The sequence below is a fragment of the Hemicordylus capensis genome, chromosome 6 (genome assembly GCF_027244095.1).
Source record: "Hemicordylus capensis ecotype Gifberg chromosome 6, rHemCap1.1.pri, whole genome shotgun sequence".
NCBI classification, from domain to species: Eukaryota; Metazoa; Chordata; class Lepidosauria; order Squamata; family Cordylidae; genus Hemicordylus; species Hemicordylus capensis.
The window spans coordinates 98,139,585-98,158,973 of record NC_069662.1 but is presented as its reverse complement, the minus strand read 5'-3'; the positions used below and the strand labels follow the sequence as shown (position 1 = coordinate 98,158,973).

Here is a 19,389-nt window from a genome sequence, read left to right as displayed (position 1 = left end):
CTGTGTCTCAGGTGTTCACCAAACTCATGGCACACCTGAGGACCCAAGGGTTTCACATATACCTTTTCTTGGACAATCTTTTGATCAGATTGCCCCACAGGCAAAAGAGTCTCAAGGATATTCAGACCACCCTTCAGTGCCTCCGGGCCCACAGGTTTATGGTGAATACAGTCAAAAGCTTCCTCTCTCCACAGACCAACCTTCTTCACCAAGAGGTGACCACAGACACTGCCAAAGGAGTGGTGTCTCAACCCTTGTTGCAGACACAAGATTGTCCACCTATGCCAAGCCCTACTGAAACGCCCACAGCCAGGTATTCTCTCCCTGAGCCAACTACACTGGGCCATGATCTCCACCACAGGCCTCATTCCACGGGTGAAATTCCATTCTCGCCCCGCCTTCAGTGGTTTCTGCTCCCATGGCAGGAAAAAACACTGGAACGGTCCTGCAAGAAACTGACCATTCCAGAGACAGGCCTATGCAATGGTGGATCTTCTCAGCCAGCCTGAGGGGAATCACCTTCCTCCTGGTTTCCCAGGCACTGGTCACCACGCATGACTGCCTCTGGGGGCTGCGGCACCCAATTTCAACTTCATTAGCTCAGGGTCAGTAGTCCAAGGAAGAAAAGCTCTAGTATAAATTGATTGGAGATAAAGGCCATAAGGTACACCCTTCTCAAGTTTCTCCCATTCATTCAGCAAAAGCATGTTCTGGTGAGGACAATGCCACAGTAAAGGCCCATGTAAATCATCAGGGGGGATCCAGGCCTCACTCTCTCATGCTGGAAGTGGAGCTCCTTTTAAGCTGGGCAGAGTCCAACCTATAGTCCCTGTAAGCAGACCACCTAAAAGGGGATCTCAACATTGTAGCAGTTGGGCTGAACTGGTCCCAAATAAATCAAACTGAATAGTCCCTCAGTTCCCAAGAGTTTCTGAACTTCACCCAGAGATTCGGAACCCCCGTAATGGATCTGTTTGCTACCCTGGCCAACACCAAGTCGCCTCGGTTCATTTCCAGATACCAGACCATGGGGGCCAAGCACATAGATGCTCTGATGGTGCCATGGCCCAAAGGTCTGGTTCATGCCTTTCCTGTAGAAATAATTCCTCAGGTCCTCTGCAAGGTCCAGGAGCTATGGGCGGACGTCATCCTGGTTGCCCCCCACTGGGCATGCCATCTGTGGTTCTGGGACCTGCTGGAACTCAGTTCTCAGGTTCATCTGGATCTGTGAGCACACCTCACCTCCATCAAGGACCTGTGTGTTCCACCTGGACCCCTAGTGGATGAGTCTATTCACTTGGAGGCTAAGCAGAGCTTATGGAAGGAATGTAGTACTTAGGGAGTACTATCGGCCATTCTGGCTTTCCGCAGGCCTTCTACCTGCAAAATTTACCAGGCCACACAATATCCTTCCTGACCTGGTGCAAATCTCAGAGGGTGCAGCCTCTGTCAGCCTCAGTGACTCATCTGGATTTCCTCCAAACTAGTTTGGAGAATGGCCTTTCTCCTAACACTCTCAAATGACATGTGGCAGCTATCGCTTCTGTCCTGCAGGCAGATGGCAAGACAGGCATTTCTACTCACCCACGTGTGAGGAGGTTTCTCGGGGGTGCTTCTCTCCTGAAATGCCTCCCATACACAGGTTCCCCATTTGGGATCTGAACAAAGTTCTTACTGCCTTAACCAAGGCTCCGTTTGAGCCACTTAGATCTGTTTCACTGAAGTTTCTTACCTACAAGGTTTTGTTCCTAGTCGCTATTACCTTGGCCCACAGGTTCTTGGAGTTGGGGGCTCTCTTGGCTCGCAAGGAATTGTGTCTGGTGTTTTCGGACTGCGTCATAATAAGGACAGACCCTACATTCAAGCCAAAAATAAATACTCTTTCACAGGTCTCAGGAGCTTCTGTTACCCTTTTTGCCCTAAGCCGCCTTCGCCCAAGAAGAAGGCATGGCACACATTGGATGTGTGTAGGGCCGTAAAGCTCTATTTGAAGCGTATTAAGACCTTTAGGTCTTCAGAGCATTTCTTTGTATCCTTCCAGCAATGCTCTCTAGGGTGTCAGATAGACTTTCACTTCCACACTAGTTGGGTGGATTTGTTTGTGCATAGGTTTGACATACTCTAGTAGTGGTCTTTCACCACCCCAGGGAATCAATGCTCACTCCACTAGAAATACAGCCATCTCTGCGGCCTTTTCAACTCTTGTGACCCTGGCAGATATCTGTCGGGCAGCCACCTGGACACCTTTGTCCAGATTTGTTAGACACTATAAAAGTCATACCTTGGCTTCTGCCGATGCCTCCTTTGGGAGACAAGTGTCACAGCAGGTAGTTCCGGAATGAGGACTGGACTCCTTCCCTCCCTGTGAGATTTTATGGTCTTTGGTAGGTTCCAGCATGGATACACTCCTCAACTGAGGGAGAATGAATAGTTGGCAGTCACCTGAAAGGTTATTCTCCTCAGTTGCTGGGAGTGTATCCACCCTGCCTCTGTTGTCCAGTTTTTAACCTACATTCCAGTAGGCTTATGAGATCACCCAGCATTCCGTATGTCTCTTCCCAACCCCCCAAAAACTTTGCAATCCCTGGACCAATATGAACCAAAACTACAGTTGTAGATTTGTAGGGACACATATGGTACAGTTGTAGAGACACATAGGGGCACCTCAACAGCATAGTTTGTGATGATGTCATCCACCCCGATTCAAGATGTCGGACATGTGAATGTTTGAGGCGCAAGTGGACTAACTTGTGAACTGCCTCACTGATTTGAACCAAATTTGCTACAGCTGCAGGGACACATGGGGAAACCTCAATGGTGTAGTCTGTGATGATGTCATCTACCTCAATGCAAGATGGTGGACGCATAAATATTTGAGGCGCAAGTGGGCTAACTTGTGAACTGTCTAACCAATTTGAATCAAATTTGCTACAGCTGAGGGGGCACATGGGAAAACCTCAATGACATAGTTTATGATGATGTCATCTACCCCAATCCAAGTTGGTGGACATGTGAACGTTTGAAGCGCAAGTGGGCTAACCTGTGGACTGTCTAACTGATTTGAACCAAATTAGGTCCTGTTGTAGTGAGTGACACACAAGGACAACTCAGTGGTGTAGTCTGTGATGATGTCATCCACCCTAATTCAAGATGGCAGAACCATAAACTTTTGAGGCGCAAGTGAGCTAACTTGTGAACCGCTTACGTAACTGATTTGAACCAAATTTGCTACAGCTGTAGGGACACATAGGAACACTTCAACAGCATAGATTGTGACGATGTCATACACCCCAGTTCAAGATGGTGGATGTGTGAGGCACAAGTGCACTAACTTGAGGACTGTCTAATTGATCTGAACCAAATTTACTACAGCTGTATGGACACAGAGATGCCCCAATGGTGTAGTTTGTGATGATATTATCCACCCCAATCCAAGATGGTGGATGCATGAACATTTGAGGAGCAATTGCACTAACTTCAGGACTGTCTAACTGATTTGAACCAAATTTAGTACAGTTGTAGTGAGTGACACACAGGGACACCTCAATGGTGTAGTATGTAATGATGTCATCCACCCCGATCTAAGATGGCGGATGCATGAACACTTGAGGTGAAAGAGATCTAACTTGTGGATCACAATTTGAACCAAATTTAGTCCAGTTGTAGAGACAGTGAAAAGAAAGTAGGTTGATTAGTTCCTTCTAGAACAACTTGTTCTTTCCTCACCTTACTCTTCTCTCCTGTTGGACAATTTCACTCTGGGGTGGTCTGTCTCTCTGGGGTATTGCGCTAGTAATAAGAAATATTCCTTGGGGTTTGTCCCTCCCCTCGTTGTGTTGTGTGTTCTCTTTGATCTGTCTTCTGTGGTTAATTTTTTTTAAAAAATGTGTTGTCTTCCACTGGAGCATCGTTCAGGTGTTAAATAATAGGAGGATGAGGGGGAGGCTGCTCCCACATGGCTGCAATAAGTTTCTTTGATTGGCCCTATTTCGGAGCAAGTGGGAGGAGCAACCTAGCATGGATACACTCCTTGCAACAAAGGAAAATGACCTTTCAGGTGAGTGCCAACTATTAATTTTACAGCTTGATCCTAATTACCATAGGATCAAGCTGTAAAATGTACTCTGAAAGAGTACACTGAACGAGTTCCATATAATGAGGCCGAAGAGTCCTTGCACAAGGGCACAATTAGTGCATTTGAGCAGGCACCAGGACTTGATTTCAGCTCCAGTGTAGACACAGCAGCTGCCACTGCCTTCTGCCACTACTGTGGCAAAGAGGCATCAGGATGGCTGATTTCTCTACTGTGCAGAATCCTTAACCAGCCAAGCCCTATGTTCAGCCAGCCTGAAAATAAGTGGATGGAGAATGTTGGTGGAGCAGGTAGAAGACTTCACTGGTCAAGAGCAGTTATGCTTCAGCAGCTGTGGCATAAGCCACTGCTTGCTCTGCTACCGCTAAAGCAGATGTATATGACTTGGAGGATGTCCAAGTCTTCAAAAGTTTTACTTTTCAAAGCAGGCACCCAGGACACATCTCCCCTCAGCTCAGACTTTCCATGTTCTCTATTGCTGTTATTCTCATGGAAGGCAAAAGGGCTGTTTTGCTGCCAGCGTGCAGGAACAACAGACTAGTATCTGGCTATGAGGTGAGATGTTGGATAGAAAAGAGAGAGAAAATTGGGCCACATAGCTCTGACCTGCCATATCAGGAGATCAAAACAAGAGTTTAAAAAAAGCTGCCACCAAAAGTTAGGAAGCTCAGAATAAAAGGAGTTTTAGAGAATATTCTTGTGGAGGAGGGGGTGTTGGTAACACAAGAAGCTTGTAGTGCACGGGGTGATTACAGACAGATGACGGGAAGAATGCACACACAACCTGGAAATTCCAGAAAGCCTAAGGGAACTCACCTGGCTGTTTGGGCCAATCTCTCTAGTGTGTGAACAAGAATGTCTCCATCATTCTTGATGCTTTCAGCATGCTTCTCATTTGAAGTTACCTGGAATCAAAAGAACTTTTATCAAAGGTTAAGGAAGTCATTCTTTTCTGTCAGGTGCAGGGGGAGAAACAATTTAGTTCAATAGAATGTTGTATTATCTGCCAAACAGAAGGCTATTCCAACCCAATGGGGGACCTTCCTCAGTCCAGCACAACTTTAGAAATCCATGAAGGGTTCCCTTTGCACATCTGCTGGGAGCTGCTCTTGTCACAGCCATGGGCTAGGGTGACATACAGTATGTTAAGAGTCTGGTTATGCCCCCAATTCCTGAACCATTTGGGGAGGGTTACTATGGTTCCATGTTGGCATGTGGACCTCTTGCTCCAGATTAAATCCTTTCTAGTAGCTTGGTTTCAGGGTATTTATCCTTCCTCACTAGTACACAGAGAGACAGTGCCAATTATATATCAAGATCAGCTGTCAGAATAAGCAGCTTTCCAGAGGAAGGTTGGATTTGATGCACAAAAGCTGCTTTGCTTATTGAATGAGATTCATTCATGTTCTTTATCCCTCCATGTGTGAGACAGACTCCACTGGCTTCAACAAACTGGGTTTAATTTGATTGCAACTGAGATGGTCAACAACAACATCAACAAAACCCATGGCAGATTAAACTTCAGGACACAATCTCTTTCTGTCTGAAGGTGGGAAACATGAGTTATCACAATAGTTAGCTTTGGGTTACTACGTGAGCAACAAATGGTATTGTTTACAGAAATATATGCAAAATGGCTTTTTAAAATCACTGCTACTGGGAGATGTTTTACAAAACACTGGATAACTACAGTGTATCACCTGCCAGAAACTTCACAGCAGAATTACCTTCCCATATCATTTAAAGTGAACAACTGAACCCTCTTCATAATGGACTGGAATTGGTGGTACCTTGTAAATCTTCAGCATATTTAATCTGCGCTATCAGAGAGTGTCATAGTGATAAGCTTTCTATGTTCTTCAAAAGTTGTTATTTATTTAGAAATACAGTGCCATCCACAAGGCTGGTGCCAGGTTCTGGCCCCGGGCAACTGGGGATGACCTTGTGACGGGTCCCCCAATGGTGCCCAGAAAAGCTAACTAGGCAGCAGGGACTGGGCGGACTGGGCCAAAGACTTCACAGAAAAGGGTTTTGATCAGAGAGTTAAAGGAAACAAAAGAGTTCTTTTCACTGCAGATAGTGCAAGTGTCATTAATTTGTCCACACTGATGCTCCAGTGAAGTTTTCTGTAGGTCAAAAGCCAGAATGCAAAGGACCCATTTGGAGTTCCTCTGTGCACAAACGTCTCTCCCTTTCACATAATGCTGGGGCACACCTTCATGTGTACATCTCCACTAGGTGCAGAGAGCTACCATTAACAATGTTCTTGTATGAGGAACTTCCAGGGTGAGCACCATGAATGTACTGGAGATTCTCTGGATGCAAGCAGCCTCTGGATCAGGACTGCTTTGTGTTCTATTCAACTTTCAGACAAAGGCATACATTAATGTGTGCCTCAAGTTTTAGATGTCATCTCACCAACTCTATAATGAGGTATTTGAAGACTTTCCCTCTACTCATACTGATTTATTGTGATGAGTTATAAGCACATACTGAATTCTTTACTATCAGTAGCTGTTCCCTTAATTAAAAAATGTAATTAAATATTGGCGCAGTGTCCATTCACTGTCATTTAAAAGGAATTTAAACATGGCTTTTAAAAAATGAAGCTAATAAAGTACTCCACAACTTTCCTCTGCTTAATACAATTAAACAAAGATGAGTTTTTTAAAAAAATGACTGATATGTAAATACCCTAGTTAGTTCTTAAAATACAGCATAAATGTGGAGGTGATATACTGCTTTAGTACGAAAATGCATTTAACATACAGTGAAACACAAAAACCGAGAAGTCCATGAAGATTATTTTGTTATTATTCTAATAAAGTGTGTGGAGTTTGGTTTATCTGTCAATTTTTGTCTAATTTGATTTTCAGAACAGAATATTAATAGCCTATATTCTAGGTTAAAAAAAGAGAAAAGGGTTCACTTCTTAAAGTTTATGCCTGCACAATATTGAACTAGGGTTTTCCCTCCAATTAGTCACAACTTGCAGTTTTCAATTTACAAGGACCTTCAAAATCAATTAACCTGAGGAATGAATTACTTTCATCCTTTTGAAGAGAATGGTTTTTTCCTGCCCCACTGCAACTTCAATTACGTTGGAACTTTGCTTTCTGGTTAGGAAAACTGAGCACTAATTGCAAGCTAATGCAAAAGACTGGCTGCAAAATAGAAGCTTTTTTAGACTTTTTATGGCTTTGCTTGGTCCAAATGCAGTTGCAGTCCATTTGTAATGACACACATTATAGCAGCTATGCAATCAAACAATGGCATGCGGCAGCAGATGATTGAATTGCTCTAAGCGTAAAGGACAATTCCCACACTTCCCTTCTTTGATACAATGCTTGGATTCCTTTTGCTAATTTGTCTCCAAACACGGAAGTCCTAACATGAAAACCATTTATTCTTTGAGGATTGAGCGCACTTTCTCAGGTGATACTAGTATCTGGTATTCTGGGATTTATTTTTTATAAAGAATAATAACAACTAGCTGGGCCAGGTGCAGAGCATCTGTGCCTCTAGTTTGCTGCCACTTCCCCCACCCTGCCGCCGCCGTTCCCCCCTGCCAGGTTTCTTCCCTGCCTGCCCACCTGCTGCCACCACCGTTGTTTTATTCCTGCCTGGCCTTTGCTGCCTTCTTCTGCCTGCCTGCCCCCGCCGTTTTCTCTGCCCACCACCACCATTCGCCACCGTCTTCCCTCCCCGCCAGGCCTCTGGCCTGGCTGCTGCCGCCACCACCATTGTTTTCTTCCTGCCCGGCTTTTGCTGCCTTCTTCTGCCTGCCTGCCTCTGCCGGTTTTTCTGCCTGTCCACCACCGCCATTCGCAACCATCTTTCCCCACCTGGGCCTGGGCTGCTGCCACCATCATTTCTTCCCTCCCGCCCATCCCATTACCCTTTTATTAGCTATGGGATATGACCAGGCCAAATCTGTGCTTAAACAAAGGATGTGCTTAAACAAAGGATAACACATGGGATTAGCGACAGGCACGCCTAAGATTGTTATAAATATTATATTATTATGCATATTGCTGTCATTTTGTAACACTGATTCACATAAAATTCAAATAAAACATGTTCAAATGCAGGGTTTTCGGTTTATGTTTGGCTGCACTCTGAACAGGACCACACCTTTTTATTTTTTAGTGTGAGAGAGGTCTTGCTCCCAGTTAGGTAGCTTGAAGAGTTTATTTCTCTATGGCAACTACGATAATGGGCAATCAGTGCTGCATCATCTTTCAGTCTGTGCTTGTTCATGAGAACACATGCACACACCCCAGGTCATTTTAACCGAGCAGCTACAATTCCAGCGATGAGAAATTCAAATGGAAAATGACTGGATTTTCATGCTACTTACCACACCAAATCTCCTCCTAACGGTTCCCTCCCTTGCATTAGACATAAAAGCATTAAGCAAACTTTTTCCAAGTTAGTTTGCAATGGAAAAACACTCTTCAGCTCTGCTATTAAGCAACCATACCCACAATGTGGAGGAATAATGAACCTGATATCTTAAACAAGGAAGACTATGACTATAAATATTTATATAGCACTTTTCAACAGTTTTTAAAGCGGTTTTCATAGAAAATAAATAAATAAATAAATAAATAAATAAATAAATAAATAAATAAATAAATATGGTTCTCTAACCCCAAAAGGCTCACCATCTAAAAATAGATACAAGGTAGACTCCAGCAACAGCCCCTGGAGGGATTCTGTGCTGAGGCTGGATAAGGCCAGTTGCTCTTACCCTGATAAATGTAAGACAGGGTTTCTTAAGCTTGGGTCCCCAGATGTTGTTGGACTACAGCTCCTATCCCCAGCCATGGCCTTTGTGGCTGGGGATGATGGGAGTTGTAGTCCAACAACATCTGGGGACCCAAGCTTAAGAGACCCTGATATAAAAGAATCACCACTTTAAAAGGTGCCTTTTTGATCAGTTAGCAGGGGTAAGACAACCATCTTCTTATTCAAGCATTTTAGTTTATCTTTAGATGTGCATCCAAAGAAATAAAATGTGATTCACAGAGAGCACAAAGATGAAATAAGGGAGCTTTGTCAACCTAAAATAGTAATGACTGTACATAAAATCTCATCAGAATATTTATTTATTTGTCATATGTGTATACCGCCTGAATACCTTTACTATCTGCAAAAATGAAAACATATGCAAGTTTAAGCTCAGTCCTGGATTATGGAAAGTAATAATAAAGTAGTGTCTCTATGGGCATGTACAAAGCACCTTCCCCTCACCATTAACTAATCACAATCTGTCACCCTCATGTATGGTGGGGCCACATCTTTAACATCCGTGGGTGTGCCTTGCAGGCAGCCTCAGGTCCCAGTGTGATAGATGAACCCAGTGGCAGCGCAAGGTTTCAGGCAGGAGTCTCTCCTAGCCCTACCTCGAGATGCCAAGGATTGAATCCTGGAACCTTCTGCATGCTTTGCATGCAGCGACAGTGGCTGGTTTGCTGGCTGGCTTGCTCATCCATTGTTTGCTGTCTCCCCAGCAACACAGCAAGTAACAGATAGACAGGTGAGTGAATGAGCCAGTCACTGCAGCTGGAGCAGTGGTGATGTCAGATGGATGAGCGGGCAAAACTGGATGCAGCAGCATGCTCTGGAAGTGGAGGCAAGGGAAATGAGGAGGGGAGTGGCATCAGGGCTCCAGCCAGGGGGTGAGGCAAGGTGAGCACAGCATGACCCAGGGAGGGAGGGAGAGGCCAGCAATGGGAAAAGAGGAGGGAAGAGTCAGTGGCTTTTGGTCTAGGAGACAGGCCAGGGTGTGTCTTAGGAGGGGGAGGAGTGGAAAAAACAGTGGACCAGACCGAGCCCATGGGATAACACTCGTGGCAGGGGAGTGGGGTGGCTGCACTTGCTGCTCTATGGCACACTTACCGCCTGAGGCTGTTGCCTCATTTTACTTCATGGGTGAATGTCCCTGGATCAATCCTCTTCACCTTCTGAACAACATTCCCTTGTAACAAGGATTCCCAGATGATGTTGTTAACTACTCACATCTCCATCCCGCCAAGTTGGCTGAAAGATGCATTTCCACCCTGCTCTATGCTGACGATGCTGCAATCCTTTGGGCTAAGGGGAGCCTTGGCGGCTCTAGCTCAGTTTTGCAAGAATGAACAGCTTGAAATTAACTATCAAAAAATTAAAATCATGGCCTTTGCTAAGAGACCCAAGACTCATTCCTGGAATATAGACGGCCACAAGATTGAGCATGACATCTCTTTTAGGTACTTGGGGGTGCTTCTGCATTATTCCGGCTCCAGAAGGGCCCACAGTGCACATGTTGCCCTCGCCACACAAAGGAGCTCCTCTGCCACATGAAATTTCTCCAGGCCAAAAGAGGCAACCACATCCCTAAGATGTTCAAATTATTTGAAGCCAAGTGGCTGGCACAGCTCCTCTACGGCACACAATTGGTTCCCCCGATAGCTTTGCCCTCTTGGAACTGGTACAACCCAAATTTTTAAGAGTTGAGAGTTTTTAAGAGTTGAGTTAAGAGTCCAAGTATGCATTTCAAATGCCACTCTGACTAAAGACAGGAATGATGAAGGTGGAGGCTCATGTATGGCTTGCCACCCTCATCTACATGCTTAAACTAGTCCTACTTCCTCATAGATTGGCCTCCCTGACTCTACAGGACTCCTTCCTATTCTTTTGGAAAAGAGCTATCCAGACCAAACTGTCATGCTTGGGATTCTACTTTACCCTTTCACTAGATTAGGGATATGATCAGGCCAAATAATGGGCATAGAACACCAAACAGATTTAGGCAGGGTCCCAAACTCCACCCCACCATTGGAAAGTCTGAGATACCTCCCTTCTCCCACTGAGTATCTGTCACTGCTGGAAATCCCAGCCCACAGGAGGGCCTTTCACTCTGGAGCATTGCCATGCACTCCTGTCAGCTGTTCTAAAAGGCAGGTTCAGGAAGATTCCACCTGCGGAGAGACTATGTCCTTGTGACACAGGGCAGGTTGAAACTACAGTGCATGTCCCCCTCTTCTGCCCCTTTTATAGAGATAGTTGCGCCAACCTCATCCTGCCAGTACTCCTCAAGTACCCTGGTCGCTCAAGTAAGTTCTATACCTTGCTGCTCCTCTTGGATGAAGACCCCACCATCACACACACAATACTGCAAAGTTCTGTGCCGCAGCATGTAGAATCTGCAGGGCCATGACAGCTCCCGCCTAAAGGGATCGTGGGCTGAGCCTACACAATTCAGCCTCAGCTCTCACACAAGCTATTGTAACCTCCTTACAATTGAATCCTTTTAAGTTTTGATTTTTATTTTATTTTATTTATTTATTTGATTTGTATACCGCCCTTCCAAAATGGCTCAGGAATGGTACATTTTCTTATGTACTGTTAAACACTCTTAATTATTTTAATTATTTGAAAGTACTCTTACACATAGACCCCTTCTGGCCCACTGTTTACAAGAATGCAGACTTTGCTCTCGTAGACAGTCTCAGTTCCAGTGTTTTTTTAAAATCTCTGTGTTGAATGCGTTTTGTTCTGGGTGGCAGTATCAAGGCAGTGTGTGCACACCTGCATTCAGAATGGGGCCTTCCTGATTCAACCTGAGCAGAATCTAAAATTAACTGAACAGAGAAAACTAAATACTTGGGCGTCTGGTTGACAAACAAAAACGCTTTTTTTAAAAAAAATAATTATATTAAAATGTGGAATACAGTAAAAACTGACTTGCAAAGATGGTCTAGAATGAACTTATCTTTAATGGGAAGAATTTCAGTTGTGAAAATGAATCTTTTACCTAAAATGCTCTTTCTTTTCCAGACTATTCCTATAATTAATATTTTAACTTGTTTTAAGCAATGGCAAAAGGACATAACCAAATTTGTTTGGCAAGGGAAAAGACCAAGAATTAATTTTAAAAATTTAACAGATGCTAAAGAAAGAGGTGGTCTTACCCTGCCAGACTTAAGGTTGTATTTTGATGCTGTTTGTTTGACGTGGTTAAAAGAATGGATAACATTAAGAAATCCTAGAATACTTGATCTGGAAGGATTTGATAGAAGGTTTGGATGGCATTCATATTTGTGGTATGAGAAAAGTAAAGTACATAAAGATTTCCTTAATCACTATGTAGGAAGAAGTCTAATGAGAGTGTGGGTAAAATATAAAAAATGGTTGGAACCTAAAACTCCGTTATGGCTATCCCTGATTGAAGCTTTAGCACGTAAAGAGATAAATATGCAACCGGAATGGGGTACCTATAGGGATTTGTTATGTTTCCAAGAAAAGGGCTGTAAATTAAAAAACCTAATTGAAGTACAAAATTTGGTTAGTAATTGGTTTCAGTATCATCAGTTAAATGAAGTTTATAAGAAGGATCTTAAAGTTGGATTTGAGGATCAAATGTCGAGATTTGAGAAGGAGCTGTGTGAAAATGATGAAAAATTAGTTTCTAAGATGTATAGGCTGTTGCTTTTGGAGGAGACAAGAGATGAAGTGGTTAAAACAACTATGATAAAATGGGCTCAAGATGTGGGTCATAATATAGATATGGCAGCTTGGGAAAAATTATGGAAAATGGATTTAAAGTTCACTGCATGTTATACTTTAAAAGAAAATTATTATAAAATGATGTACAGGTGGTATTTGACACCTAAAAAACTAGCACTAATGTATAAAAATGTTTCAAACAAATGTTGGAAATGTGGACACTGAAGGAACTTTTTCCCATATGTGGTGGTCCTGTAGGAAGGCAAAGGCCTTTTGGGACATGATATATAATGAGTTAAAGAAAATTTTTAAAATGACATTTCCTAAGAGACCAGAATCCTTCCTGCTGGGAATAACGCAAGGAGAGTTTTCCACAAGAAATTTAATATTCTTTATGTATGCAACCATGGCAGCCAGAATAGTATATGCGCAGAAATGGAAGGATAATGAATTGCCCTCAAAAGAAGATTGGTTGATAAAAAATTTGGAATATGCTGAGATGGCAAAACTTACAGTACTGATAAGAGATCAAAACTTGGAATGTTTTAAAGAAGATTGGAAACCATTCTTATTATACCTAAAGAACTATTTTTCTAATTTTGATCTTTCAACAGGGTTTGAAATTTAGTAATATTAGCAGATTGAGTAGAGTAAAATTGAGTTTGTAAGGTATAGGATATATGTTTTGAATTACTATAGCAATGGTTGAATTGTATAGTTAGTGATTCGCACGGATTGGTGAGCAGGAAGTCAACATTTGTTTAACTGGATGTAACGAGATTGTTAAGATATTGTAAAAATCAATAAAAAATTTAAAAGCAAAAAAAAAATAATTAACTGAACAGACATTAAAAAAAACTTGTGTGCGTGTGCGCACGCCTTAGAGGGAACACTGCTCAGTTCTATTTAAGATTTTAAATATATATTTAAATTTTCTTCCACCTTATTACTACCCTACACTTTTATAGCTTAATAACTGTAGTTTTCTATTTTATATTGTACCCCTACCTGTACCTCATGTATTCTACTGCACTTAGGCTGGTCTGAGACTGAAATAAAGGAATTAGTTTTTATTAATTATTATTTATTTATTTACACAGTCAGACAGGTGTTATTGACTAGTTTGTTTTATCCAGACATCGAGTCCTCCCCAAGGACCTGGGATGCCAGAATTTTATTATCAATATTGTTGTTATTATTATAGATATTGTCGCAGAATGTAGGCTGCTCCCAGTAAAGTTGCTTTTTGTAATTGGTTGATGGTGATTTCTGTTATTACTACTACTACTACTATTCCTCACATCATACCCAGCTGCAATGGCCTTTGGCTAGGGACTATGGGAGTTGTAGTCAACCACATTTGGGAATTCCTGTTACAGGGAACATGGATTCTGAAAAGCCTTAATATGAATTCCATATTAGAGAGGACTTTTTCCATTTCAATATTCATGCAATATTTTGGATGGTGAGAGAGTTATACAAATATGATGCATGTATTACAAGAGCAAAGCAAGTTAAACAAGTTCAGTTGTCAATTGCTGACTTGTAGAAACAGGCCTGGGTGATTTTGATGGGCCATTTAAACCAGAACCAAATATTATACAAGGATTAATGTTCAGGTGTTCTTTGGCATGCATCATTGTAGCCATGTATTTCTCAGACAGATTGTTGAGATCTGAAGGTTACAGATCTTCACAAATACATGTTAGAACAAGCAGGTATCATCAGTCAATTAAAAAAAGATTACATAGCTTATATTTCAAACACTAAAAACCAATTTATGCAAGGACATGTCTTTTCAGGAGTTCAAAGAAATTTGCACTTGGTGTGGCATGTTGTCCTTTACATTTTTAGCCTGAAAGATATACATATGGTACACCTAAGATTGCTGTTCGACCCCAGAGTCTGCATTGTGCTCTCCATTTTGAATTATACCCTCCTCAGCAGAAAAAAAATGAATGAATAAATACATAGATGAAGCAAATAAAGACGAAGGACGACAACGGTATAGTTGTCAGTGGAATATATGGTCAGAGGTTCATATTTACATTCAAATATTCCCCATCTATCTTACATGCTCATGCACTCACACTATTTAAGATAAATATTTTCAGAAAAACCAGGACATCAGAAAAATGAGCCTGTTCATTTGTGCCTCGAGTAAAAATTCTGGATTGATTCATTCTATGATCCATTTGTTTGTTTTCTTGGCTGTCCATGGTATACTCAAGAGTCTTCTCCAGCACCAAAGTTCAAAAGTGTCAATGCTTTTTCTATCTGGCTTCTTCAAAGTCCATCTTTCGCATCCATAGAGTGTCACAGGAAAAACCATTGTCCAAACGATTCTAATCTTTGTAGATATAGACACATCACGGCATCTAAATATCCTTTCCAAGTGCTTCAATGCAACCCTACCAAATGTTAGTCTGCGGTGTATTTCTTGACTGCTGGATCCTTTACTGTTGATGATCGATCCTAAAAAGGCAGAAGCTAGCCACCACTTCAATGTATGCATTATCAATTCTGAGGCTGGTTGCTGTGCCCATTGTCATTAGTTTAGTCTTTTTTACATTTAGTTGTAGTCCCATTTTTTCACTGTGCTCCTTGATTTTCATTACTAGAGCTTGCAGATCATCCGCATACTCAGTTTTCAGAGTGGTGTCATCAGTGTAGCGCAAGTTATTTATGTTTCTTCCTCCGACCTTAAAATCACACTCATCTTCTTCCAATCCAGCTTCTCTCAGTATATGTTCAGCATATAAATTGAATAAATACAGAGAAAATAGACAGCCTTGTCTTTCTCCTTTGCCGATCTGAAACCAGTCTGTTTCACCATGTTCCATCTGGACTGTGGCTTTCTGTCCTATGTATAGGTTTCTCATGAGAATAATGAGATGTTCTGGGACACCCATTTTCCTAAGGACATTGCACAACTTGACATGGTCGACTCAATCGAAGGCTTTTCTGTAGTCAATAAAACACATATTGACTTCTTTTTGGTATTCTTTGGCTTTCTCAATTATCCAGCGTGCAGCAGCAATGATGTCTCTTTTTCCTCTGCGTTTTCCGAAACCAGCTTGAACATCAGGCACTTCCCTTTCCACATAGGACTCTAATCTGCGTTGGATGATCCTGAGCATTATTTTGCTAGCATGTGAATTTAAGGATATTGTGTGATGGTTTGTGCAATCTAATAGATTGCGCAAACCAAGAAAGTCTCCTTTCTTTGGTATGGGTATGTAGACTGATCTCTTCCAATCTGTTGGCCACTGTGTCGTTCTCCAAATTTGCTGGTATAATTGGTTAGAATCGTGACTGATGCTTCTTTTGTTGCTTACCATATTTCTGTAGCTATTCCATCAATTCCTGTAGCCTTCCGACTTGGTAATGACTGGAGTGCTGATCTAACTTCATCTTCCCATACTAGAGGTTCTTGAAAGTAGGGAATATCTTCTAGAGTATCTTGGATGTTGACATTCCTGCTGTACAAATTTTCAGTATACTCCTTCCATCTCTGTTTGATCTTCTCTGAATCAGTTACTCTCTGAATCAGTTACCGCCCTGAGACCTTGGGTTGGGGTGGTATAAAAATGCGCTAAATAAATAAATATGGCATCCCTTAACATACCAATAACATGCACATACCTAAACATGCACAAATCAAGTCTTGCGGGTCTCTCACAGTGCTCTGGTCCATCCTTTGTTCATACACTGAGGGGTGTGTGTATGTGTGTGAACTGCTGCACAGGTTCCTCCTCACACACTGGAGAATTAGATGCAAAGGATACCATCCATTGCAACAGATGGCGCACAGGCAGTTGCTTAAAGAAGAACTGATACAGTAAATGCAATCCTGTGTTTTGTTTGGTGGCATATGTGCAGTCTTGCATATGGAAGAATAGCATTTAACTGATGGGGAATGTAGGAGATGCTTACTTAAAGAAACCGTCTAGAACAGCATGACCAGCTGCTACTGATTCTTTCCTCCATGTATCAGTGCCATTGTTATGAATGAAGATTGTAAGCTCTCCCTGCACATTTCCTGAAATAATTCAGTTACAAAGCTCATCAACAAAGCTTCTGGCCCTTGCTGAATGAGTCTGAATATCTCATCTAACCGAATCCAGTTCAATCTAACCTTAGCCAATCCAATCCAACCCAATCTAATCCATCTATCATATTTGAACACTGCCCCAAACCTCCATCACTGGGTTTACAACAAGTAAACAAGTAAAACAAGTAGAAACAGAAATAAAAACCTTAAAACAAATTTAAAATCACAATCTAGTTAAAAAGCTTGGGTGAAAAAAATGTGTCTCTAAGTACTTTAAAAAAGTTGCAAGAGATGCAGAGGCTCTTATTTCAGCAGGGAGTGCATTCCAGAGTCTCGGGGCGGTAACAGAGAAGGCCCACCCCTGTGTATTTTGGGAATATTTACATTCCCCAAAGAGGCTGGTGGCAGCAAGAAGAACCATCACCACCACCACCACCACCAAACAGTCTCTTGGTAAACATGCAAAGTTTCAACAACTTTCAGCTTAAATTCCAGACCTTGCTCTCCAAAACAGCTTTTCTCTAGATCCAGCAAAAATTAGAATGACCAAAGCTATGATCCTAAGCACACATTTGGGGGCAAATCTTGTTGAATGCAGTGGGACTTTCTTCCAAGCAAACATGCATATGACTGAGATATCAAATTCTACTGAAATCAATAGAACAAATTAGTCATGACCAGAGGCGTATCTAGGGAAAATAGCGCCTAGGGCAAGCACTGAAATTGCGCCCCTTGTCCAAACATTCAACACCCATCTTTCAGATAACTTTACCATAATATCAGCTGAAAAATACAAGTCAAGCGCGTTAATCTTTTAATTTTTCAAAAACAATTTAGAAAACTACAAATTTCAGTATGCTGGGGCTCATGAAATACTCAAATACTATGTGGAGGTATACTTGGAAAACTAATGTCTAATTCTCTACTATGCATTGTAGCATCACTATTACATAAGTTTTTAAAAGAAATGGAGAATTTGACTTTTCCCTATTTACTCTGAAAATAATTAAAAGATATGCAGAGTAAATTGTGTCACTGCTTGGAATATATTCTAGTATTTCAGAAAGACAGTTAAAATGAGAGAAAGAGAGCAAGAAACTCCCAGTGGGCCTTAATACTAAGGCTAATTAATACTAATTTCACACTGATTGAAAGACAAACTCACCATTAATAGCCATATTATTAAGACATCACATTTAACTCACTGATAACAAGAAGCAAAGAGCAAATGAATACAATCCTAGCTCATAAGCTTCAGCTCATTATTCACAAGCCCTGATTCTCTGTACATAGTGCCAAACTGAATATGTGTACAGTGACTTATATTAATTTTAAAAAAACAAAAACCTGTAGGCCCTAAAGGCTGTGGGGTGGGTCTGCAAAGGTTCCCACTCCCCTCACTGGCCTCTAGGGCTTTGCAGGGACCATTTGAGCATGTGTGGTGGCCGCCGCTGAAAACAAAATGGCTGCCACACATGCTCAAATGGCCTCTGCGAGGCCTGGCATGGGGGCCTCACAGAGGCCATTTGAGCATGCACAGTGGCCATTTTGTTTTCAGTGGCTTTTTTTTTTTAAAAATAATTTTTAAAAATGGTGCCCCCCTTCAAGTAGCGCCCGGGGCACGTGCCCTGCCTGCCCTACCCCTAGATACGCCCCTGGTCATGACTAATTTAACTTCCATTGCTCCCAACAGGAAAGTCCAATGGCTTTCAGGAGGAGTCATGACTCATTTTAACTGGATTTGAGTCTCTTTGTCCTTTAAAAGTGGGTAGAAACCAGGAAGGGAAAGGGAAAGAGAGACATAGCTATCAACTCTCCAATGAAAAATGTCCCTAGTCTAAATGCACCCGCTTAATGGAATTATTTGTCAATTGCTTGAAGGGTTTCTCCATTAATTGCAGGCAGGACCAGCTTGAGGCTTCATTATTATGAAGCCTCTAGTCATAGTCTTGAGGAATCGAAAAGTTTAGATGCAAAGAGCAAGAACAAGGGACTATCTTTTTACATGAAAAGCTGAAATGGCTCCAAGTTAAACATCTAAGGATGACAAATGGCAGTGACAGTTCTCTAGGTCCTTAGAAATCAGACAGTTACCAAAAATACAAAACAAACAAACAAAAAACCCCAAACAAAACAAACCCTACTCTATTTAAGATAGGCATAGGACTTCAAATTCATCCTTCTCTTTTGGTTTATTTAATATCTGGAAGCTATGCTGCCTGTAGACATCTGAACTGTCTTCTTAATCTTGAAGAGGTGAACATCTTAATGCCCAACGGACTACTCTCAACACTATTTCTATGAAGTGTCATTCGTTCCATTCCTACCAGTAGCCAAGGGCATGGCTTCCTGCACAACAGGCTTACTGTATCATATTCAATGCATCCCTGAATACTGTGCATTTTACAGTGGAGGTTGGTACAATATTCCCAAGCTGAAATGGAAAGGTTGCAACACTCATCCTGAACTGGCCAGGAGGCTTCAACAGTTTCCAATGACACAATCATATATATGGGACAGCTCAAAGGCCACAAAGAAGAAACAGTTGTTTAGGAGTTGAGGGTTCATATGCCAAGAAGTGAGGCATTCTAATGGGACAACAATTGGGCAATACTGGCCATGCCAGTTTGATAATCTAAGGTTCCATAGTGTGATAACTGGAAAATACGGACTTTTACAGAATGAGTATACAAAGCATAGGTTGAACAGAGACTAGGAAATGGATTGACTGTATTTAATGAACAGCAGA

The 19,389-nt window shown here is 41.9% G+C and overlaps 1 protein-coding gene across 7 annotated transcripts in view; it reads right to left on the bottom strand.

Annotated features, from left to right (window-relative positions):
• The window catches only part of ULK4 (unc-51 like kinase 4), a 370,052-nt gene that overhangs the window by 4,995 nt on the left and 345,668 nt on the right, over positions 1–19,389 (bottom strand). For 5 of the 7 annotated variants that reach the window (XM_053265063.1, XM_053265061.1, XM_053265064.1 and 2 more), the window contains exons 36-37: positions 4,910–4,998; positions 1,763–1,854 (exon numbers count right to left, since the gene is read on the bottom strand). In XM_053265063.1, coding sequence (XP_053121038.1) covers positions 1,763–1,854; positions 4,910–4,998 — 181 coding nt within the window. Of the gene's footprint in view, positions 1–1,732; positions 1,855–4,909; positions 4,999–19,389 lie in introns of all 7 variants that reach the window. The other 2 variants (XM_053265066.1, XM_053265067.1) reach the window with 2 other exon arrangements.